Source organism: Anastrepha ludens, chromosome 5 (genome assembly GCF_028408465.1).
Source record: "Anastrepha ludens isolate Willacy chromosome 5, idAnaLude1.1, whole genome shotgun sequence".
NCBI classification, from domain to species: domain Eukaryota; kingdom Metazoa; phylum Arthropoda; class Insecta; order Diptera; family Tephritidae; genus Anastrepha; species Anastrepha ludens.
The window spans coordinates 59,315,312-59,342,140 of record NC_071501.1 but is presented as its reverse complement, the minus strand read 5'-3'; the positions used below and the strand labels follow the sequence as shown (position 1 = coordinate 59,342,140).

At 35.6% G+C, this 26,829-nt stretch overlaps 1 protein-coding gene across 5 annotated transcripts in view; it reads left to right on the top strand.

Moving 5' to 3' along the window:
- LOC128863978 (interaptin) overlaps positions 1–26,829 on the top strand; it is a 64,371-nt gene that overhangs the window by 26,266 nt on the left and 11,276 nt on the right. For 4 of the 5 annotated variants that reach the window (XM_054103427.1, XM_054103428.1, XM_054103426.1 and 1 more), the window contains 2 exons: positions 7,121–7,264; positions 7,599–7,667. The exons of the other annotated variant lie outside the window; for it this stretch is intronic. In XM_054103427.1, coding sequence (XP_053959402.1) covers positions 7,121–7,264; positions 7,599–7,667 — 213 coding nt within the window. The remainder of the gene's footprint in view (positions 1–7,120; positions 7,265–7,598; positions 7,668–26,829) is intronic. 5 annotated transcript variants of the gene reach the window in all.

Genomic DNA, 26,829 nt, shown 5'->3' with positions numbered 1-26,829 from the left:
AATTCACTGCAAAAGGATGAACGAAGGATAGAAAGTTTAATTTTGATGTGTAATTTGATCGGTTAAAAGATTCCATAGATATTAGAAACTTTTATGGTCAATTTAATTTTTTTTATTCAAAACTGAGTTTGTGGATTTTTAGATTCAACGACCGATTTTACATGAGAATTGAAAGACCTGGTTCTTGGATTTTTGTTTGGCTGTAATCTTGTTTAATTTCCGAAACACTTTCCTGGACCAAGAACAACCTTGTCTCGGCAAGTTTTGCAACTGTATAAAACTTCTTACGATTCCTTGGCTTTTACGTTGATTATATATATATCAATTACGTGATAATCGATCGATCGTTTCCGGAGGATTGAGCGAATTATAGGTGAACTACTGTGAAAAATATATTTACATAAAATACATGTGAAAATAAAAACCTTTAATAGCATATACATATGGAGGCGTTAATCCGGATTACAGGGGCAGTCTACATGATTAAAATTGTAGTGTGACAGACGGTTGTGCCGCGGATTAGTGAACAGCTGATTGGCATTGGATATTTTTGTCAGTTAAAGACGGGTCGTAGGCAACAAATATGGGTGTTAACTGTCCTGGTACTAAAAAATAATTACATATTTAAAAAAAAAATCTTAAATTGCTATTTCTTAAACTGCTCCGAAATATTTATCAAAAGAATTAATGTAATTTCGAACGCGTTAGTGCAAACTAGCGTTGCATCCATACTATCTCAGGAAAGGGAACGAGAAATTGTAAGTTTGATGTTATACAATTTATAGGGCTCTAATCCAGGGTTGGTACGTGACTACCATTCGGAAGTGCGCAGGTCCGAATCTCCGTGCATGAATCACCGACATGATAGAAACAGTTTTTTCTAATAGCGGTTGTCCCTCGGCAGGCAATGGCAAACCTCCGAGTGTATTTCTGCCATTAAAAAGCTTCTCATACAAATCATATGCCGCTCGGAATCAGCTTAAAACTGTAGGCCCCTGCATTTTTGGAACAACATCAAGATGCACGCCACAAATAGAAGGAGGAGCTCGGCCAAACACCTAACAGAAGTGTACGCCCCATTTATTTTTTTAAGTTTCCTACCTATGAATTCCGGAGCTATACCAAAGGTAAAAGCGTTCGCAATCGTGGTTCTTCAAATCCACCTCAAAATATCCTTGGCGTGATATCGGAAATGAAGCGTTTGCATCGGATGATTTATCGAAACGTTAATCCATAACGCAAAAATACACTCTTGGCTGTATTGCGTAACTTAACTAAAATTATTGAGGAGCATATTCAGCTCGTGTAGCTGGGCCGGGTACCCAGATGAGTCTTACCTCAAAGAATTCGGTGGCGATACCAGCTTCCTTACAATTTTTTGACCAGGCCTTGTCTCTAAATATTGCTCTCCACCCACTCTTTTATTGCTGGAATGCGAATGGAGAATGAAACATGAAAACATGAAAATATGACGATGTTTAGTCGCGAAACTAAATTATTAATTTTGAGTAGCGAGTAGCTTGGCGATAGAGAGAGATATGTTGATCAGAAAAAGCCTATGTGACGGGTTAACAAGCTTAAAAGGCTAACAAGATTTAGAAAAACTTACTGTTAGACCACTGCTAAACTACTGCTTAAAACAATGGTCCTCAAAAATAAGTATAGATACATGCAGAGCGCAACGCCATTTGAGGACATGCAAGTATATACATATGAGACTATAACCTTCCGGGCTACAACTTAACTCAAGAAATGAAGAGCCATGTAGTTATTCGCGCTATTATTATTCTCGAGATTTAGAAATCTCGATTCTTTTAAGTGCGCCCTTCGTGTATAAGGTGAACGATTCCCGTGGATTAGAAGCATCAGGCGGCTTGCATAGAATGTGTTGCAAAACGAAAAAAAAACAAGGAAAGTTCTGACACTGCCCAATCTGCTGATCTTCAACAAGTGCAAGCGATCATTGACGACGACCCTTCAAATTCAATGTGGGTCTTGCGAGGGAGCTTAATGTTTTTAAGAGTCTTATCCGTCAAGTTGTTTATGAAGATCTCCGGTATAAAGTTTGCGTTATGCGTAGAAGACAGTTTATGTCGGCACAAACACGAGAATAGTGAGTGTCCCATCAAAACAAAATAAAAAATTCTGAAGCACCTGAGATGTTATGGGTTTTTCAACCAAGATCAAAAGACCAACCTCAGAAATTACCAAATATCAAATGGCTATGTTCCAGTCCTAAAGAGTTTCATGTTGTCATGCACACGAAGTTTCCAGCCACTGTTATGGTTTTAGGTGCTGTGAGCAACAAAGGACATGCCATGCCACCATACTTCTTTACTCAACGATATCGAGTGAATTCTGCAGCATATATCGAGGTTCTAGATATGTAGTGGCACCCTGGATTGATAGTGTACGCGGTGATAGCCCATATATATTTCAGCAACGCTCTGCTCCTTCACAGAAATTTTCATGATCACATAACACCGAACTCATGGCCGCCGAACTCCCCAGCTCAGTTGAGCATTAAAATAATAAGCATCCTGAAAACAACATTTCTCTCTGAAGGTTGCAATAAATCCCGTTATGGTCAACATCAATAAGTAGCATTTGATTCGGACATGCCATTGTTTTCGGACCCGGATCGAGAAGGTTATTGCACCTAATGGAAATTTTACTGAATGATTGTGTCAATGTTGTGTAAACAATTTTTAAAGTTTCATTAAATTTTGTTCCAAATAAAAGCTAATTAGTTTTACCCTCAAGTTTGTTTTTGTTTTTCCCTTCTTTTTATTATTGCGGTTCTTTGTTTTTTTTTTAATCTCTCTTATTATTATTTTTCATACATGATTCGGCCGTCAAAATGGGTTGGGTTATAACCCCCGGGCATAAAACACTAAAGGATTGGAAACTTTTTTCTAATATCGTTCCCTCCTTTGCAGACTATGGCAAACCTCCGCGTGTACTACTGTGGGCAAAAAGTAAGGTGAATTTATTTGTCAAACTTCGCGGGACTAAAATTTCGCTCTTGTTATTTTTTTCATGAGTTGGCAGCACTGTTAATAACATCTGGGCCAACTTTCATGTGAATGTCATTATTTGTGTTTACCAAACGACCAAGAGTGCATTTTCGATTTTTACAATGTCTGATTTGATTGAGCAGAGAAGTGCCATCAAATTTTATTTGCGGAATGAAATTTCGTCTGCGGAAACGTTTAGCATGTTGCAGAAGGCATTTGGTGATTCGACCATGTCGCAGAAAAATGTTTATAAGTGGTACAAAGACTTCAAAGAGGGTCGAGAACGTGTTGATGACTTGGAGCGCTCCGGGCGACCATCGACGTCAACAGATGACCAACACGTCAATAAAGTGAAGGAGTTAGTTCTCAAAAATCGTCGGTTGACTGTTAAAGACCTTACTAATATGATAGGAATATCAGAAGGATCTGTGAAAACCATTTTGGAAGACCATTTGGGCCTACGAAAAGTCAACTCTCGTTTGGTACCGAAAACTCTCAATTTCTTGGAAAAAATTCGTCGCGTTGATGTGTGTGAAACAAAGCTTTCAGACAATCAGGACAAGCTCAAATGCATCACTACGGGAGATGAGACTTGGATTTATGCTTACGACCCTGAAACAACCGACCAATCAAGCGAATATCGTGCTAGAGGCGAGGCCAGACCGAAAAGAGCACGTCAAAGTCGTTCAAAAATAAAGGTCATGATGACAGTTTTTTTCGATTTTCGTGGTGTGGTGCTCTATGAATTCCTTCCACCTGGCCAAACTGTTAATAAGGAATATTATTTGAGCGTTATGCGTCGTTTACGTGAAGCAATTCGTCTAAAAAGACCAGAATTATGGGCCAACAACTCTTGGTTTTGCATCACGATAATGCACCGCCTCACACTGCACTCGTTCTTTGTGACCATTTCGCCAAAAATTCCACGCATATCTTTCCGCAACCACCGTATTCGCCTGATTTGGCTCCGTGTGACTTCTGGCTATTCCCAAAACTCAAGAGACCACTCCGGGGAACGCGTTTCGAGTCGATTGAGGAGATAAAACTGAATCGAAGAAGGTGCTGATGGCTATACCGGAAACGGACTATTTGACATGTTTCGGGGATTGGAAAAATCGTTGGCATAAGTGTATTTCATCGAGAGGTGATTATTTTGAAGGGGATGAAATTGATTTACAAGAATAAATAAAGATTTTTCATTTTACAACCAAATTCACCTTACTTTTTGCCCACAGAAGTATTTCTTTCATGAAGGAGCCCCTCATAAGGCAAACACCCAACAAAAAAACTTCTGTCATGTTTTATGTGTGCGGTGGCATGTACCCGGCTGTTGTTTCACTTACATTAGTCTTTATGGAGTGCACCACTTTTTCTGAAATCTATATTAACGTATACATCGATATTTTGCACACTCCCGTCTCCAATACTAAGCAAACACTGGAAACTGAGAATCAACACCACTAAGATGGACGCTAATATTTGTCCGCAAATTGAACTTTTTGTTCTTATACCATAAAGCCGATGTTTTATAATGTCGGCTCGAGTATCTTTTGCCATGACCGGCGAAGCCTGACAAAAGTCTCACCGAACAAAAAAGCTTATCGCAGTTTCTCAAATATCTTAAAGAACGATGGACAGCTCTTATGTCTCTTCTACTGCAACAAAAGTTGTTCCCTTGCAAATTTACATTTAGTGACAACGTTAATGTGGAATGAGTTGTTCTACCACCTGCTAATAAAGTTTCTACCATTCTTGACGATGTTACAGCGAACGGTACACGTCTAGTTAATCTGGCATATGCGGATTTATCAGAAATATTTTTTTTTGCCCTTGAAAAATGCTTCACCTTTGGCGTAGTTAATTCTGTAAATGACTTCGTCATATACCATACCATATACTGGGACTAATTTGTGAATGTGAGCACGTAAATATTACTCTAACACATTTTCATCGTATTGGTGCCGTAACTTACTTTCGCATGTATGTTATATGGCTTCAGTACTTTGTTGTTCAACAGCAAGATAAAAGACATTTCAAAGCAGCTTAGATCTTTTTCACTAAGGGCGATAACTTTATTCTCAATAGGTATCATTAAGCCGCTGGTGCTCGTTGTACAAATAAAATGTCTTCGCAGAAATATTGCAGATGTGTTAGCAAGTGTAATAAGGTAGCTTCGTTGAGTATATCATTCACTTCTCCTTATTTTCTAAAAGTTTTAAGTTTTCTCTTTTCTTGGCAAGCAGGGTGAAATGTCGAACAAACAGTGCCTTCAACCGTACGCATGTCTTCGAAAGAAACATGTCCTCGTTTATGAAGAAGATTCAAGTGTAAATAGAAGCATCTGGTTTGGTTTGGATGCACATTTTAAACTCTGCCCATTGCTGTATCTCTTAGGATTGCCTTGCTTTCTTCTGGAAAATAATTTATTTTTCCAAGTATAAAACGAAGGAACTTCGTTATAAAACATAGTTTTCGGGAACGGATCGTACTTGCGAACGTAAGTGTTTCCTAGTAAAAGAAAGAAAAAAGACAGAAAACCTCCGAAGCGCTTATCTACCGACATAAATTTCAACTTCATCACTGTTTCATGGATATGTGGGACAACCATCCTTGCCCATTTGCATTCCATTGATAAATTTTCCTGGGAATTTTTTGGAGTATATCCTTAATTTATCGTTTACACAGGACAGTTTTTCAAAAGCAAAAGCAATACATTCACACTGCTTTACTAATACATACATTCACAATTCTCACATTGTCCTCATCAGTGTCTATGATTTTTCGAAGACAGTAAATTGGGCAATGATTTGATATAACGGCCAATTCGGCGAGGTTTCGTTGAAATTTGCGAAAGAATCGAAGTCAGAGCAGGCGGTAACTTAAAGGTGAATTGCCTTTAGAACTGTCTAGACGCCTGGACCACGCAAACTATTTTTCTCCTTTTTGACACTGATATGCATTTTCAATTGTCTTCTGAGCATTGTGTTGTAAAATGTAATTCAGACTGACTGTTAATTCTCGGAACAAAAGAACTCATAAGCAACGAGCAATATTTCCGGATTTTTCCTTATATACTTATAAGTTTACTTATGTTACACCCGCGCTCAAATTAAATTTTACTTAATGTGCACGAGTATAAAAGTTACGGTGCTAATCGAATTTGGCACTTCCGTACTTGTTTTAAATATTCTTTTGTTTTCATATGTCTATGATATATGTATATGAGTCAAATCGGGTTAGTTCTTCCTTAAAACATGTGTTTTTTCCGAGTATAAACCAAGGCGGGAATATTTTGACCACAGCGGTACCTAACAGACCTATTTTTTCAACATCATTTTTTTTAGGAAGAAGCGGTTTTGAACAGACGGGTACACCTTTCCAAACATTCTCACTACAATCCACCCATTGCAATCGTATGAACGGTTTAAACTTAAAAACAAACGAACCAACTTTCACATTTATATCGGGTGTTTTTTCAGCTGCATGAGAACTGTCGATATCGATACTATGATTAACAGCTGAGATTGACACACTGTGTTGACATTTTTATTCAGTAAGGTTTGGCAAGACATAAAGAATCATTTAACGCCACAGCAACGCTTCCAAAATGTGGAACCTTTCTTTGAAAAAACAAGCAAAAAGAAAAATATGTTCGCGAAGTTTTTAGAATACTTCCGACATCATCGGCACTTATTTCTTTCAAAATGAGCTATGCTGACTGAGTTTCCAAATTTTATCAGTTAAACATCGACAACATTTGGTTCCAAATCACGGCGCAACTTGCCATGCATCGCGCTTAACAAGCGATTTGTTGCAATACTCAAGCCACCATTGACTATTGACGCCATACGGCCAGATTTATTGGAAAAAGTAGTCAAGAAATGGATTGATCGAATGGACCATGTAACTCGTAGCTCCGGTGGACATATGCCGTATATCCTTTTAAAAAAATAAATGCCATGAAATTATTTACCAAATTATAATAAAAAAATTCATTCCACAATATTTCTGTTTTCTATTATCATTTTAAGTTTTCAAGCTCTTAAAAAAACACCCGATATATGTATAATACCAGTATTAAGGATTTTTTTTTTGAATTTCAGTCAGGCGAGCATTTTTCCTACAACGATATGTATGACAGGAATTCTGAGTTAAATCCTTTCTGCCAAGCAATCATACGAATGAAATGTAACTCTGAAAACAAAGAACGAACACTTCGAAAACGTTTATCAATGAAATGCGAACAAGTAAGCAGTTATTTCATTTGTTTAATTTTGCAACTACATACATACTACTGTTATCAAATTTGAAAGTGATTTTCCAACTTAAACTTCGCGCGAATTTTCGAAAAATACTTGTGTTTTAAGTTGTTTCGTAAATCTTGTTTCGAGAATTAGGAGAAAAAAGTTGGCATATGCAAGTCTATTTTGTCTGAGTGGGATTACTTTGAAGGGACAAATTTATTTTGAAAGATTGTAAAATTTCTAAATAAAGCCACCTTTCAATTTGATAGTACGAGTAGTTGTACATAAAAAGAAGAGTCGTATTACTATTATTATTACTATATACTGTTTCCAATAGCTTGAACTGCAGAAATCGGAGATGTGTAATGAAAACGAATTGAAGCAATTGCATAGCAGCACCAAATTGGTGAGTGTCGCTGTAAAATTTTAATTTACCAAACAGTAGCGTTCGCTGAACAATTTTTATTCTAAATTAGCTAAAGCTCGCGAATTCGCTTCCATGTATTGAAATACTTAATGCATTTAACACTTATAAATATAATTCTAAAATCGGTAGTAAATAGTTATTGCCTAATGCAGCTTCTAAAAGTAGGTGCACATACTTTTTGTTCTTAAGCAATTCCTATACTTCTTGAATTAAAAAATAATTAACGACATTCAAAAAATACTTTTTAATTAAAATGTTTTCAATCATAATTTTCGTGATACCCACAATCTAAAACTTAATTCACCTGTTTACTTTTATAATAATTTTAATTAAAAAAGTTTTGTTCACACTTTTCAACACATTTTGTTTGATACTCATATCGTAACCTCTAATTTTTTTTTGTATCCATTTTATTTATTACAATCTGTTAGATATTAACAATTTGCAATCGTTGTAGAATTAGGATAATTAGGATATTATGCTCTTTTAAATCAGTCGGTGTGAGTCGTTTTAATCTTCGCTTAATATTTTCTGCCGGTACTATTTTACGCATTTGTTCATTTTGGTGGACTGACAGCCACTGTATACGTTTATTGCTACATTTTGTGATTGCTTCTTGGATTGTGTCTACATAAATAAATATTTTATATTTAAGTCGCGATGCATGGCTTCATTGGAATAAACCAACCAGCATTTGTTATATTTCGTAATATTTTGGATGTGTTCGCTGCATAAGCTGAAGAATAGTTTTTAGCCGTTTCCTATATTTCTATTCCGTATTTCCAGATAGGAGTAATAATTATTTTGTATACACAAACAACTTATTAAAAAGTGATAGTTTTGATGCTCGTCCGATTAGCCGATTTAATTGCCGGTATTTATCTTAATTTCATTGTTTTTGCCAACGATATGATGGTTCCATGTTAGTGTTCGTCAATAGTTATTCCAAGATATTTTGTCCCTGGACAGATTTTTATTTTGTTGTTTTTTAAAGTAATATTTTATTTTGATGCCTTTTTGTTGTTTATATAACTTGTACAGTTTTGTCTTTATTAACTTGTATACCCCATTCGTCAAACCAGTTTACTGTATTGTTTACTAATTTTTGACTTGTGACAGCCAGTTTTTCGTCATTGTTTGATGGCATTAATACAGTATCATCTGCGAACGTTGCTATCATTGCATTATGTGTTGTCGGAGTTAGCACATCTGCGGTGTATATTAGATATAAAAGAGGTCTTAGTATACTGCCTTGCGGTACTCCATCTGTCATTGGTAGGATATCGGAATATTCGTCTTCAAATCTTATATAAAATTTTTGATCAATTATATAGCTCTTCAAAAGTTCGTTGTAGTTTTGTGGAAAGATTCGTTGGAGCTTATGTAAAAGTCCTTTATGCCAAACTTTACCAAATGCTTTTGCAATGTCCAAGTATACAGCTACACAATATTATTTGTCATTCACATGGTTAAGTATTTATGGAATTCCAAATCATTTGCTTTCTGATACAACTAATATAATGGAATAAATATTTGGGAATATTGAGGAAAATACTCTTCCCGATAAAATTTTGAATTCTTTTATACCAGCCCCAAAAATTTATTTTTCGTTGAATCTGGTGCTTTATGCACTTCTGGCCTTGCTCTGGTTTGAAATTGCAGTGTATATTAAGATACGATAAAATGCAAAGTTTAACAACAAAAAATGAGAATTTACAAAGTATATTTATGGTAATTTTCTTGGACAGCACAAAAATTTGTAAACAAACTCGACTGATATGTCTCTTCTACTGTTTTTTTCTAGTAATGGAAAATTTTGCGTTAATTTTCTCTTTTTTACTTTTTATGCTCCTTTCTCACTTTGTCAAATCCATTCTAACTCTATGGCGGAGGTGGCATTAGTCTTAATCACTCCGGTAATGGTACGTGTGCTCTAATCATTGACTTTAAAGTGTTTGGTAAAAATAATAAAAAGGTGCCTCATCCGATCTTTGGAAGTATGAAATAAATGCCTTACTGAAATAAATGCCTTACATGAATTCACAAAGAAATGCGGAAGAAATGTTAGGAACTGAGAAGAAGGTACCGATTGTTGCAGATAATGTGGTGGACGTGGAGGCAAGCTAAGACTTTGTAGAAGTTTTTAACCAAGGTCTTGTAGTTGAAGTGTTAACGTTAACAGATATTATATCTCCACACACTTGCCTGGCAATTGAAAGAACCAATAACAAAATATCATTTTCAGTATTTAAATAATGAAACCAATTTAGTTAAGTTAATATTTTTATATATTTACGTTTATCTTATGAGCGATTTCAGTTATTTACAAAGTGATCTAAACTTAAAATCCTTGTTTTGCCGACGGAGCTGTATCTAGCATAGTCAACTTTGGATACGCAGGAAAAGTGAACAAACTGCACTAGGATGCCTTATTTTCGCCATTGCTCGTACCATTAAGTTGCACACTTCGCCCATTTTAAATACTAGACTTACCGTTTTTTTCCTTACCAATACTACATATTGCCGATTTGCAAGGAGTATTATATGCATATACAATATATGTATATACACATATACCTATATATGTATATATATATAATTGGCGCGCACACCCTTTTTTTTGGGTGTTGGCAGAGCTCTTCCTATTTGCGGCGTGCGTATTGTTGTTTTTCCACAAATGGAGGGATAGATATTTTTTATGAGGAGCTTCTTCATGGCAGAAATACATTCGAAGGTTTGCCATTGCCTGCCGAAGGGCGACAGCAATTAGAAAAAACTTTCATTTTGGTGTTTCACGGAAATTGCATCGGTGATGGAAGCCGTCAGGACAGCGGTATTTAGGGCAACCGGCACACCATTCCTAGAAACAGCGACACTGCAGTAGAGGGCATCACTAGTATGCGTAGGCATATTTTCGGCCATTTCAGCAATCAACGGTATTCTTAATGGAAGCATCATACGTGTTTTTGTCACGATTTTCAATCTCTGAATGCAATTTAATTCGGATGCTCCTCTCTTTTCGCGTACAAATCAGAGAAACCAAATTTGTATCGCTTCGAAACAGTTTGCCGATAAATTCTTCGGGTTGGCCTTTATTATATAAGTATATATATACATTTTTTTTTTCCAATGACAGGTGTTATGAATGAATGGATTGCGCTATCGAGAGATGATTAACGATTTTTTATGGCTGACGTTTATTTTCAACAAGACGGCGCTACGTGCCACACAAGCAACGAAACCATTGATCTTTTACGGGAAAAGTTTCCGGTTATCTCTCGAAGAGGTGATCAGAATTGGCCTCCGAAATCTTGTGATTTAACACCTTGTCACTTTTTTCTTTGGGGCCACGTGAAAAAGAAAGTCTACGCCAACAGCCCAGGGTCGATTCAAGGCCTCAAAGATGGAATTCGTGAGGCTATCGAGGGCATAGGGCAGCCACTTTGCAATTCGGTTATGGAAAATTGCATGAAAAGGATATTGTCCCGTAAGCGTGATCGTGATGGTCATTTGCCTGATGTTATTTTCTACTATTAACGGCATACTTTCCTCTTGAAATAAGCATCCGAGCATTTTTCTTCGAATATCAAAATAATACCCCTTATTGGAAAACCCTTTATATATATAGGATATTATACAATATATATAATTGGCGATTTATTTATCGGGTGTTTGTCCGAGGCCTTCATCCCGTTTATGTTGTACATCTTGATCTTTTTCCAGAAATGGAGGGACCTACAGTTTTAAACCGGTTGTTTTGTGAAGAGCTTTTTCATGGTAGAAATACACTCGGTGGTTTGCCATTGCCTGCCGAGGGGCGACCGCTATTAGAAAAACTTTCTGTATCAATTATGTTTCATGTCCCGAGATTCGAACTAGCTCAGCAGGAAAAACAAAGTCACAGGTTGCCGTGTTGGCTGACTTCACTCACACTGTTAACCATTCATGTAGAGCTGCCTCTAAGGCATGCTTACAATTGTGACTTAGTTAAGGAATCATCAAAATTTATTTTATCACTCCTGAACGGTGTTTATGTGGTATTCGATAGAATACCTTCGTGGTGGATAGACGTGCTGTAAATGTAGAGAACGAGAGGATGTCACGGGCCAGAACATTTATTACTTAGGACCTTTTTTGAGTGATGGTTTAAGAGAGGCGAATTTTGAAGAAAGTTTAAGCTTTCAAAATTGGGCACTCAAACTTAGTTTAATTTCTTATTTTATCAATTTGATTTAACCCTAAATACCTACATCTTAATATTTTAAATTAAATAAAATTTAATTTTAGAAGAGCGTTGCCAATGACAGACTGTGCAGAGCCGACGTTTGCATCAAGGTGATCCACATATTAATATTGAAGTTTGCATTGTAAACAACAGTTTTGTTAATTCTGATTTAAGTAATATACCATATAGGTATGAAGAGCAGAAAATTTGCATGTGTAAATAGGGTGCTTATATTTCGGCTGATTGTTTGCTTGCGCATATCGAATATAAAATATTTGAAGATAATTAAACGCATAATATAACGCAAAATTTCGGTATGCGTAATGAACTAGAACAGTTAGTTTGTAACTACTAACTCCCAATTCCAGAATCACCATAAACATTTGTTTAATGGAAAACGAACCTATTTACTGACCTCTGAGAGCATTCCCACCAACTGAACGTACAATAATCGACGACAAAGCTGAAAAGTTATTGAAAGCGAGCACTATACGGGAAAGCAAGTCAAATGGAACTAGTGAAGAAAAAATATGGTAGTTATAGACTATGCATAGACTATGGGGCAATCAATAAGAAGGTGCACAAAGATCGATACGATTGACACATCTGATTTGGAAAATAGGTTCTTTCAATTTATCGTAGACGAGAATGATCGAAAATTCAAAACATTTGTCACCCAAAGCGGACAATATTAATATGACTGTTACAGGGATAGCCGAATGTTTTATTAGATAGCAAACCAGGCGTGATGTATACGTGGAGAACGAGAGTTTGTCGTGGATCAGAACATTTATTATTAGTTAAGTCTTAATTTAATGATATATATATACAGGGTGGGTTTGCGTTTGCTTTTTGAACCACCTATTTTTTGGGAATGGTAACACAAATGACATGTCAAATGTGTTCATAATTTATTTAAAGGTTTGAAATTTACGAAATGGGACGCTATACGCTTGAACAAAATTGGGAAATATTGGAAACATATTTCCAAAGTGGTGAGTCTTCTTCTTCTTTTCTGATTTTCACATCGGTGGCTACCTCAATAAGCAAAATTGTCGGATTTGGGGCTCAGAAAATCCACACGTTACTGTAGAGAAGTAAATGCATCCACAACGAGTCACTGTTTGGTGCGGTTTTTGGTCGGGCGGCATTATCGGGCCATTTTTTTCGAAAATGAGCGAGGAGCTGTTGTTACAGTAAATGGCGAGCGTTACCGTGTCAGTCCAAAAATTGAAGAGGATGACATGGACGACATTTGGTTTCAACAGGATGGTGCAACTTGTCACACTGCCAAAGTTACACTCGAACTTTTGGCTACCGTTTTTGAAAACCGAATAATCAGCCGAAATTCCGATATCAATTGGCCGCCTCGGAGCTGTGATTTAAGCCCTTTGGACTATTTTTTGTGGGGATCCGTTAAGGACAAATGCTATGCGAACCACCCAGAGACGATTTATGCTTTAAAACACGAAATCGAAGTTGCCAATCATGAAATTGGAGCCCAAACAATTGAAAATGTCCTTTAAAATTGGGTTAATCGAATGGCCACTGTAAAGCCAGTCATTTGAACGATATTATTTTTGATTCATAAATGACAATGTTCAATCTTCAAAATAAAAAAAAAAGTTTGAAAAAATATTGATTAGCTTTTTTTTATAGCCGATTAAAAAAGCAAATATTACATGACCCACCCTGTATATGTATATATAATATTGGCGCCTTTACTTGGAGTTTGGCCGAGCTTCTGCTCCAATTTGTGGTGTGCGTCTTAATGTTTTTTACCAAATGGAGAGACCTACAATTTTACGGCCACCGGACGGCAGATGGCTTTTTATGAGGAGTTTTTCCATGACAGAAATGCACTTGGAGGTTTGTCCTTGCCAGCCGAGGGGCGATCGCTATTGGAAAAAACGTTTTGAATCATTTGATGTTTCATTCCCGGAGAATCGAATCCAGGCACTTCCGAATGGTAATGCACCAGCCCATTTGGCTACGGCGGCAACAGCGGCAATTACATATACTTGTGTACCTTTGCTATTAGTCTTAACCTCAATCTCTAGGTTTGACCCCAATCTTTAGATATTTTTATATTAATAAAATCTTATTATTTTAATTTTAATAATATCTTTTCTTGTGATCGAATGAATCAAATTTATTTTCTGAATTACGACAGTTTTCCCTACAGGGTATTGGTACACGTACCCAGAAGGAGTCACAAATCTCCAATTCGAAATATGCAAATACTTGCACTTATATATGAATATGTATCAAAAACACTTGTGCTAACGTGATTCTAAAGCGTGGCAGTCCTTACACGTCAAAGCTATTCAACCACTCATTCGGTGGTAGTTCACTTAGAGCGCCAAACCTAAAAGGGTGTACGTAAAGCGAGGAATTTCGATGTTTATAACGTGTCTTAACAACCGTCGCTGTGAAATTCTTTCCGTTAATTTTGTTGCATGAAAATATTGCCATAATTGGTTGTGAAAATATGTAAAATATACACGTAAAATGTATATGTTAAAAGTTATACAAAAGCAATTAAAGTTCGGCGAAATATAAGTGCCTTTTTGAAAAGTTTTACATCAAATCCTTCGCGGAAGTTTCAACAATTAAAAGTTATTTTTCGATTTCATATCTCTCTAATTATAAAAAGTGTCAATCAGTAAACTATTTACTTTAAATAAAAATGCTTTTAATATCACTTGCGTGGGATTATTAAATACTCCCGCGAAAGTTTATTGCACAAAAAATGGCAAAAAAAAGAATCCAAAATAAATCGATTGCTCAATGTATGTATGTAGTTGTGTGGTACATACGTATGTATGTACGTATTGTCATTATTTTATTCTTCGATTTAAATCGATTGCGATTAGAGTCCACTTTTTACCTCTCTCTAAAGATGTGCCTAGCGTAACATATCTACATATTATTGACTAAAATACAAAACTCGCGTATAAGTTAAAGCTTACTTCAATTAAAAGATATTATAACTAAAGACTGTGACTATGAACCAGTAATAATTTACATTATGAACTGTCGTATGCACACTTCAAAGGTTTTATTCGAATTTTTTCACCGAATTTGGGTTAGGCGTCTTAACGTGGTTTTATAAATATGGGGAAGTAAGCAAGGGTTTTTATGAGAAGGTATTTTCATTTTAGAAATATTTCCAACGCGCGGTGCCGGCAATGCCGCTATTGGTATTGCGTCAATAAACCTTCCATTTTAAATTTTTATTTTAAAGTTTTTTATCATGTTAAAAGTAACCTCTCATTAGAAGCGACGAAAATATTATATATTCATACTTGTAGTATAATCCTATGATATAATTCAGTGACTTTTTTGTATAGCCTCTCTTCAATTTAAATTTTGCGAATTGTATAGATCGTTATGCTATATTCTTGATTACCGAAAACCACTTCAACCCAAAAACTTCAGTCAAGTAGAGGTGGGGTAGAATTACTACACTCCACCTGATTTATATAAATGGCGAAAAGATTGACGGCGCAGAAGAGGGTAGCGTATTTCGACGAAGACCACCTGTAAGCCTCTATTTTTCTGCGCCAGATAACTGCGGTATCTTAATATGGTTATAACAACATATCTATGTGTTTATACCGAATTTTCTAAGGCTTTTATTCGGATTTTCCTTATAATATTAATTAAAAAACTAACCTGTCTTGGCTTCCACTCAGCCGTCTTGGAATGGATCACGTCTTACTTGCTCAATCAACATTGCCATCATCGACAATATTGGGTATCTTTCTTTTGTTGCTTACTCTGGCGTTCCGCAAGGAATTTTTATGTACCCGCGGTTTTTTTTTGTTTATCAATGACATTTGTTTTTGCTATCGACAGCAAGATTCCTGCTTTATGCTTTACTAGCTCTCTCGATTCTGAATTGATGTAAATTGATTAAGATAATTCCAGTAACTGGTGTATCAATAACCGTCTATCGCTAAACGAAAATTAGTGTTTCCAAATACCTTTTCTAAGCGTGCCACTGTTATTGCCACCACTTATCACATATCTAGCACGCCCCTGTCACATGAAATAGAAATTAAAGATTTGGGTGTAATATTTCATTCGAAGTTTACTTTTGCTAGCCATATAAATTTTATTATCAGGAAATCTTACGCCATGCTTGCTTTTGTTAGTTGTCAATGCTCCGATTTCTCCGACCCTTGTACGCTGAAGCTTTTGTATACGGCGTTTGTAGTATGCGGTCTTTAGTATGCATCCTTCATTTCGTCTCTGTGTTCTACGTATCATGCTGCTAGAATTGAATCCATAAAGCGTTGCGTAATTTACGTTTCTCAGATCCTATCCCTACCTATGAAGCGCTATGCTTATTAATTAACTTAAAATCATTGCAGAACTGGAGAATAATCTTTTCTTTGTCTCGCATTTTCGATTTGATGCGTGGTGCTGTTGACTGCCTCGTGCTTCTTGAGAGGATTTCTTTAATATTCCGACAAGAGGTTTTCCAAGTCTGGAGTTTTTCTACGTTGCTCTCTTAAAATCTCTCTTTGCTCGAAATACTGCTATTATGAGCCGTAATTGAATTTAATGAAATTTTGAAATTTGTAGAGATAGATTTTTTATTTTCAAGAGATATTCAGATTCAAAAGATTTGTAAGTACTTATTATACCTACATATGTTGATTGTATTTTCTTCTTTTATTGCCTCTTAACCTTAAAATATGTATATTTAGCCTATACGAATCTATTATATTCATAGGCTTAATAAATCAAAAAATATCTATGGTATTCTACATATATATATATATAATTGGCGCATACACCCTTTTTGGGTGTTTGGCCGAGCTCCTCCTATTTGTGGTGTGCGTCTTGATGTTGTTCCACAAATGGAGGGACCTACAGTTTCAAGCCGACTCCGAACTGCAGATATTTATTTTATAAGGAGCTTTTTCATGGCAGAAATACACTCGCAGGTTTGCCATTGCCTGCCGAGGAGCGACCGCTATTAGAAAAATGTTTTTCTTAATTTTGGTGCTTCACCGAGATTCGAACCTACGTTCTCTCTGTGAATTCCGAATGGTAGTCACGCACCAACCCATTCGGCTACGGCGGCCGCCTAGTATTAAATAAATGAAAAATGCGCTCTTTTAAAAACATAAATGCATAATTCCCAACACAATAGAAACCAAAAAAGCAAAAACGTGAATGAATAATTGGTTTCTTGAATTGCAATATTTCAAAAACTTAACAACAAAATAATTTTTAATTTATATCGTTTATTAATTTTGTTAATTCTAAGAATTTTAAGAACTTCCTCGCCAATTACATTGAAACTTGACAGACTATTAGACCTTGCCCAACACATACATACATGCACATGCGCTTGTACACGCATCTACACACATGCGTACATAAACAACCTGCAAAAATAGAGTATAGTCCATAAACCCGAGTAAGAAGTACTCCATAAGAGATGTGGAGTACCCAAAATTAACCCAAACATATGGAGAAAACGTGATCCAATCAACGTTGCAATTTTCTAGGGCAGGACCAGCCTTACACCCTTTTTTGATATTCGGTAGAGCTCCTCCTCCTATTTGTGATGTTGTTCCACAAATGGAGGAAAATACAGTTTTAGGGCAACTCCGAACGGAAAATGTTTTTAAGAGGAGCATTGCCATTGAAATACTTCAGCTTTAATTATTTTCCTTCATTAAGACACAATAACAATAAGTGTGTGTGCAATAATCATGAAATTCCATCTTAAAGCCTGTGTCAGAAGAAAATAACCGGGGTTTTTTCTAGTAACTTCAAGAGATATTTCGTTCTGCTTTTTGCTGCATAATAGTCCCACTCAAGGGCTACGACTGCAGTGCTAACTCAGGTTAGTGTCGTTCGAAACTTTCCCGTAAACGCAACCAAACAAAAATGAGTGAGAATTACGCGAAGTGTTTTGAGGTAGTATTTCTATGCACGTATTCGAAAGGGCAAAAATTATCTTGCAAAAATTACTGCAAAAGTAATTAAAAAATCAATAAAGTTTGTTGTTATGTGGAATCAGCGGTATAAAGTGTACACAAATTTTGATGACTTTTCCGAGCGCAGTTTGAAGCGAGTGACGACAAAAAAGCAGGATAAAGTGATCGTCCTACTTTTTAAGCGGGACCCTTCTTTGCGACTACGCCAAGCACGCACAATTCTTGCTAAAAAGGTAATAGATTTGAGTATCAACCCCATCGAACGTCGACTGAAAGAGACCAACAAATCCTACCGTCCCACATCATCAAAACCACTGCTCTCAGAAAAACACTTCGAGAAACAACAAAACAAGAAAATGGCGTCATAGTATTGGGCTGGCCTTCCCAGTCCCTAAACGCCAACCCCATTGAAAATGTTTGGGGAACTATGAAAACCCTTCTTGCCGGAAGGCCCGTCCATGATTTAAAGCCGTGCGTCAAGTTCGCAAAATCTAGTCCTGTTTGTCGACGAGATACGCAGAAAAGCAAATTGCGACTCGAAGTTTTGTACATATGTACTTTCATGTAAAAAATGTTTAAATATATGTATATCTTTTATTCTTCATGAATAATAGGGGTTCCTTTTTTCTGACACAGACTGTAATTAAATATATTTGAGAAAATTAATTTTGAAAAATTTCGTTTGAATATATTGTATTATATTATGACTAGTATTTATGAGGATTGAACAAAAATAAAGCTTTAATTACGCTTAGTAACGCACAGTAAACTTTACCTTGTAAATTATCCAATTGCTCTTTTAAAGAATTTTGATCAGCAACAGAGAGTACGATGTCTTTTAAAATGTTATTCTATCTCCTATTAAGTAAAATTTGTTTCAGTGGTTCTTTAAATAAAGGGTGCTTTATAGAAATTAAGAAAGTTATATTTATAACAAAAAATCAATTCAACATAAAAACTTCCCTTCAAGAATATTAACGAAAATATAATAATAAAGACAAAATTGCATTGCTTAAACCCTCATTCTCAATAGTCCAAAAAAAACACTACACTATTGGATTTCAGAGAGGTTGTGGAAAAATCGGTGAAACAGTTTTGTAATTTTGTTGGTACATCAAGTACTTAAGCAAATCTCATTTCTGCTCTTCTTCTGTTAATATCTATGATATACCTATTTAATTTGCAATAACGTTGCGATAAGAAATGCCTTCTAAGAAATTATTCTACTTTCATGCTTGATTGGGTCAATTAAAGACTATAAAAAGTATGTTTGTTCTTTGTAATTTTCTTCGTTCGTATAAAGATATTCCTTTATTTGTCTTAGCGAATGCATTTAAATAAAAAAATAACGTGAAGTGTACTTACTATATATCCTAATATGATATTACCTAACTGGAGTGTTTTTTAGAACAACTTTTTTTAACATTTGACAGTGGGGTTTGAACCAGGGCCCTACCGAATGATAGAGCTATCATAATAAAATACTAACAAAGGATAGTGTAATAGAACGTGAAGTTTTGATATTTTCGCAGATTTATTCCAATTGCTCACAAAAGGTGAACAAATTTTCATTCTTGTTGCAGAATAGTTAAGCTGTTCCCAATTTTGTTAACAAAATTTAAAATGTAGCATTGAACGCTCGGTACGGCTAGTTGATGAACATTTCATCATTGTTTGTTTGTTTATATGTTTTGGTATTAGAACCGAGCAACAGCAAACCGGGTCGACCACCCTAAAACATATACATACGAAGTTATTTATTTATTTTGATTGGTATAAGTTGAATCGTGTATGTAGACATTTTATCGAGTTGGCTGGTGGTGGCGCTGACGTATCTTATCGACGCATCAATAAAACTCGAATAAATGTAAATAAACTACTTAATAACTTTTACTTTATACATTCGCGCATGTGTATGAATATATGTAGTATGTTCTTGTTAATGCATGTAAATATGTATATATGTATATATATATATATACAGTATGGGGTCAAAGTGGGTCACATTTAAGACTGCACTCGCACCCTTTTAAACATCACGTAATTGATTGCATTTAAGGGGGGGGGCGGCCTGGTTTATAAGGTCAAAAAAATCAATTTTTTTTTTTTCGTTTAAAGCGATTCCTAATATATTTCAGAATATTCACACAAAGTTACAGAGCCTAATTCTCAATATTTCCGTAGATACAAAGCCAAAGGTAGGCGAGCGTTAGGTAGTTACGCTGTGACCGGACAGCTATAGTACAAACTTTATCTTCTTTTCTCGACTTTTCATTTTTGTGATTTCTTTGAATTGGCGTACATGAATGAAAAAAAAACTAATGAACCTTTTAAAATGAATCATATATTAGCTTGTTCCCTTCAGTATTAAATTCTCTTCTATTTGAACTAACAAAATAGATAAAAAATTTTTTTTTCAAGATTTTTATACCAAGTTGAAGTGAATTTTTTTTTTAGAAAGGCATTTTTGTCTTTAAAACCTCCAAAAAGTTGAAATTTTGGAATTTCTCTCAGTTTTCTTAGTTCATCTAGAATAAAAAATCATGATAATTAGAAATCCATTTGAATTTTTTGCTTTAGATAATAATTACGAGCTGTATCTTGTACGCCAGTTGGAAACTCCAGCGTTGCAGCGCTCTACTAATTTCTATGTTAAACATTTTTTTCAACTTATTTTAACCAGTACAAACATTTTTTATACTTTTTAAATGTTCATTAAAAGATAGAAAAAACTTGGCTGTGCTAAATTAATTTTTTCCTTAAAAAAAAAAAAATCACAAAGAGATGCAATTTTTAGACCTCATAAACCAGGCTCCCCCCTCAACTGAACATAACTTGAAGTTTTGATTCAGGTAACGGTTAACTTATATTTTTAGTGTATTGTAAAATGGAAAATCAATTGGTTTTAAGAATAGTGTTGAAATTTTTTCAAGGAGAAGTGAACTTTTCGATTTAACTCTCACGCATCGTTAATTTTTTATCACGAATGAGTTGTAAATTTTGTTGTTTTCTATTGTGCTGGAAGGAGCCGAAATACCAAATCAATTCGAATACAAATAGTAAAGATGTATGCACTTCGATTTGAAAATTTCTCAAATTCACACAAGCATCACTTGAGGGTTAACATAAAAACATTTCTACTATACAGTGGCTCACAGCTAAAGTGATGCATTCAAATGCGATCGTCATCGAGCCCAGGACCTTAATTGTCGCTTGCCGTCGCAGTAGATATTTAGTTCTGTGACAGTTATTTCACAAGTGAGCATCCAATCTGCCTTTGCTTGCGGCTTTGTATGTTTGGAACATATTGCAGTAGTTCGGTGACCTGAACTGGGGAGGTCATCGCAGAGTACCCATCCGCCAACCCTTCCATATCAATTCAAGCCATCCGAAAACAGGTTTACCAGACCCTGTCTCCAAATTCTGCACTCCGCCCACTCTTCCCTTGATGAATGGATGAATGTGGAGAATGCCCTGCTTGGTATACATTGATCAGTCGCCAAGGGGATGAACCCAATGTTTCTGACGATACTTGAGTGTCCGTAAGTGACATCAAATCTGTAGCCCAAGTCTCTCAGTCCGATTTCGGCTGATGAATATTAATCATAAACATCTTGTTTATTTTAAGTCTGCGTTAATAACACTTTCCAGAAAGTTTCGGCCGATCTTAAAGATTGATTGGCTTGATGAAAAAAAAAGAGGTTGTCTGTAAAGTCGGTTTACTGACGATAGTTTAACGTGATAACGTCATAAGAAAATACTGATTGAATGGTTGCATTTTTCAAAACAAAATTTTAATTTTATTTGTTTGATAGATATTTTGTATGGATATGTATGGATATAGAGAATGAGTTAACATTAACATAACATAATATACTTTAACTTAACATAACATAACATAGCACAACATAACACAACACAACATAACATAACATAACATAACATAACATAACATAACATAACATAACATAACATAACATAACATAACATAACATAACATAACATAACATAACATAACATAACATAACATAACATAACATAACATAACATAACATAACATAACATAACATAACATAACATAACATAACATAACATAACATAACATAACATAACATAACATAACATAACATAACATAACATAACATAACATAACATAACATAACATAACATAACATAACATAACATAACATAATATAACATAACACAACATAACTTAACATAACATAACATAAAATAACATAACATAACATAACATAACAAATTACCCCGTATTAAAGCACTTATCAACAGCTTTCATTTGATACCCATATTGTACATACACGTCCGAAGGTTACCCGGGTCCACGTTTTGACCTATATCTTGAGACCCTATCTACCAATAAGTATTCAAACTATACGGAAATCATTTTCAATACCTACTTAACAATGTGTGTAAGTTTGGTTTAATTCGGTTCAAAGACAAGGCGGGTCCACGTTTTGGCATATATTTCGAGACCCTAATCATCAATAGGTATGAAAATTACCCCGTATTAAAGCACTTATCAACAGCTTTCATTTGATACCCATATTGTACATACACAGCCAAAGGTTACCCGGGTCCACGTTTTGACCTATATCTCGAGACCCCAGTCACGGAGCGGCATGAAAAATACTCTGTACTAAAGCATTCACCAACAGCTTCAATTTGATATCCATATTGTACAAACACATTCTAGGGTCCACGTTTTGGTCTCTATCTCGAGACCCTAGTTACGGAGCGGCATGAAAAATACTCTGGACTAAAGCATTCACCAACAGCTTCCATTTGATACCCATATTGTACATACACATCCGAAGGTTACCCGGGTTCACGTTTTGACCTATATCTCGAGCCCTATTTCCAAAATAAAATATAATCCATGTTACTCGTGGAGGATGTAGCTTTCGAATGGTGAAAGAATTTGCAGTTCATTCAATGCAATGAGCAAGGTAACTACATATGAGCAAGGTAACACTAATGAGCAAGGTAACACTAATGAGCAAGGTAACACTAAAGAGCAAGGTAATACTAATGAGCAAGGTAACTACATATGAGCAAGGTAACACTAAAGAGCAAGGTAACACTAATGAGCAAGGTAACTACATATGAGCAAGGTAACTACATATGAGCAAGGTAACGACACATTTTTTCGTGCGTGCAGTCTGTTAAATCGAATTATAAGACGTTATCACGTCAAAAAAAATACAGAGCGCAGTGCATTAAAGAAAATGTTGTGCCCAAGAGCTTGACATTTATAAGCATCAACACTATTAATTTTAGAACATACTTTAGCGGATACCTCACAATCGACACATCATTTGTCCGTTATTCTCATGCCATATTTATTACTATATTTAGTAGGGTTTAGAGACGATCAATTTCTAATTTTGGATTTACAGTGGTTCTGTTAGTAGTTAATCTAACGCAAAACATTTATTAAAAAATTCATTAGCTTTTCGCTAAGTTTTAGCCCCAAGGAATGCCTAAGCTTGATAACTTCTGTCTAAAAATCAGATACGCTAATGCAAGCATTGTCAAATTGCCTCAATAGCTGCAAGAGTTTCACTAATATTATAATTAAAAAACTCTTTATAAAGTGGTAAACTATTGGGCTTCACATTGTTGAGTGTAATAGAATATTTTTAATACTTTTAAATCCGTGGGTAGGCGAGAACGCATTGCTTTTAGCAACACCTTACTAAACTCAAAGCACTTTCGATTCGCCACACTTTTCTATCTATGGACTCTGCTCTGCTGATTGGCGCGTACAACCTGTTTGGGTGTTTGGCCGAGCTCCTCCTCCTATTTAGGGAGGCCTACAGTTTCAAGCCGACTCTGAACGGCAGATATTTTTTTGAAGGTTTTTCATTGCAGCAATATACTCGAAGGTTTGCCATTGCCTGCCTAGGGGCGACCGCTATTCGAAAATAAAGGGTTTTCCAATAACAGGTGATAGATAACCGCTATCGAGAGATGATTAAATTAAATTATTTTAAAATTAAAAAATAGCATTCTTCTTTGAATATCAAAATAACACCGTGTTGGCGGGGTTGTCATGCCAAATTAGAATTTTTATGGTAGCATTAAAAATAATTTCAAAAAATGTAAAATAATATTTTTGACTTGGAAAATTTAAATAACAAAAATTTTTAATACATATATTTCTTAGCTGTAATACTGTTTTTAATTGAAAAATATCTGAATTTGAACGTCATTTTTTAGACTTTTTGATACGACTTTCTGTGATACATAAAAGAGCGTTTTGGAATTAGGTGATCTCAGCGTTCATACAGGGAGATTTTTATTGCAAATGTGCAAAAATTAACATAAGTGGAAGATATTGGAGGGATTCTAAGAAATGTAAACACAAAAAGAATGCCAGACTGAAGTCTAAATTGGCTACTTTGACATGATGGAATAACGTTATGATGAATAATACTAGGTTGATCAATAAGTTTTGCGGTTCGATAAGAAAAACACAATTTTATGGTGTAAAATACACTTCATTTTCAGTAAAGTCTGCCTAGACATCAATACACTTATTCCTACGAGATTCCAATTCATGAATTCCATCCCTGAAGTGAGAATCTGGAAAGACTGCACAACTGTTATGCCCTCATTATTTGATGAAACACGTTTTCCACGAATGCATTTTTTTTTGGTCAGAAAACAGATGGAAGTTGCTAAGATCCAAATCTGTTGAGTACGGTGGATGCTTAAACAATACGAACTTTAATTCATAGATTTTAGCGAGTGTAAAATGCTCTTGTGACACGGTACATTGTCCTGATGAAAAATATATTTTTTTTGGTTTTTGCAAACTGTTTATTGTTTTACCAGTTTGCAAGTAATCCACAAACAAAATTCCTTTCGCATCCCAAAACACGGATGCTAACACTCTCTTTACATATGCAATTATTTTATTTGTTTATTTATTAATCAACAAGATGCTTACAGATTGATCTGATACAAGCAAAGACCTTATGACAAGAATTTTATAAGAAACTTCTTGAAAGAAAACTTCGAGTAAGAGAAATGCAAGTCTAAGGAAGAAGAATAAGTATTAAATGGAGTTAGTGCCCTTCTAAAAGGGGCAATCAATACATTAAGAGTTTTAGCAATACCCACAAAAAACAATTCATTACAACGAAAAATATACAGATACGGGCAATCTATTGAGCCCGCACAATCTTGGCCGATTTCTGGACACGAACTCGTTTCGGAGCCAAAGAACCAGATTCACACCACTCTTTAGTCTCTTGTTTTGATTTAGAATCATGGTGATGGACCCAAGTATCATCTATAATGATCATGCTGTGAGACTTGGGATTGCCTCAAGTCCGTTCTTCAGAAGCTGTCTTGAGGACGAGGTGGAATCATCCCAACGCCTTCTTCTCAGCTGCCCTGCTCTCGTCTGGCAAAGATTTAGACATCTGGGCTCTCATTTTTTCGCTACGCCTGCGGATATAGCGGGTATAAATATCACAAATTTGGTGAAGTGCATCAGTAGCTTGTTCCGGCTAATTACGAACGCAAATCAGCCACCGTCGGTGTCGTCGTAAAGTGCATGGTCATCATCGTCTCCAATCCTAAGGCTCTTCCTTCCCCTCTCCTTTCTCCTCTCCCCTGTATGGCATCACAACGGACGAATTTTCAATATTGGTCCAAGTGTGCTCTAAACTAGGGCAGCCACTCAACCTAACCTAACCTAACTTATTATAAAGAGTTTTGTGTCATTGTTAGCGAATGCGGCACCCATTGTGCACACGCACACACTACTTCAGTCAAAATATTGCTTACACTGCCCAATGAGATGCCTAGGGCTTCTATCTCTAAATATATTTCAGTCACTTGACGATTTTCCAATACGATATCCTATATTTTTTCTACGATTTGGTGTTGTTGCTGTTTTTGGATGCCCTTGACGTGGATCTTCTTCAACCCATTTTTATACTATATTAATTGATGGCGAAAAGTCTTTATACACTTTCAACATTCGTTCCTGAATTTACTTTGCTTTTAAACCTTCCGAAAATAAGAATTCAATCACTGTACGATACTTGACCTTTTCCATTGTAGGAAATGCTCTGACACGTCGATACTAGCACAAATGGTTTGTAAGCAAGGAATGAATTGACAGATTGAAATTAAACTTCGCATACGTTCATGTGAAGAGTGTACCAACAAATATAACCAATTTAGAATAGTAGCAGCGCCCTCTTATCGAGCCACAAAATTTATCAAGCAACCTAGTAGTTATAGCGTTGTCATATAACAAATAGTGCAAACAAATATTGATGCCAAGTACCAAACTCGAAAAAGAATCAAGTAAATAATTACTCGCTTCGGCAAAAAGGTACCGAGCGTTGCAAATAAAGGTATCGAGGAATTATTAAAGTTACACTTTCCTGCAGTCTTTCTATGGAGAAGCAGTGCTTTCTTGGGCTCATCTAATTCTTTTCTTGGGCTCATCTAAGTGTAGTACTAAAGTTGAGTAATTTGCCTCATTTATAAAAGAAATATATGTATTACTGATATATGGTAGGTATGCGTGGTAATTAAACGATTTCGCCTATTTTCAATACCAAACTATCTTAGACAAAGATATGTGCCATTATGAAATTATGAAGGGTGATCAGATTGGAGGTGGTTTTTCTAATAGGGTTTTTAGATCATGCGTGACTACTATCAAACTAAATACATAATTTTTTTCAGTATTCACTGACTCTTCATATTGTCTTACGCCTCAACAACATTTACAAATAGTACAATTGTATTACGAAGACCGACCTTCTGTGAAAAGTGTTCATAGCGCGTTCAGGTCAACTTCTGGTGTTCAGCAATTATGCCCATTTTAGGTTTAATGGCTACGATGCTACTTGTCACACAGTCCGCGAAATAATGGATTTACTGCGTTGTCGTTTCAGTTGATAAT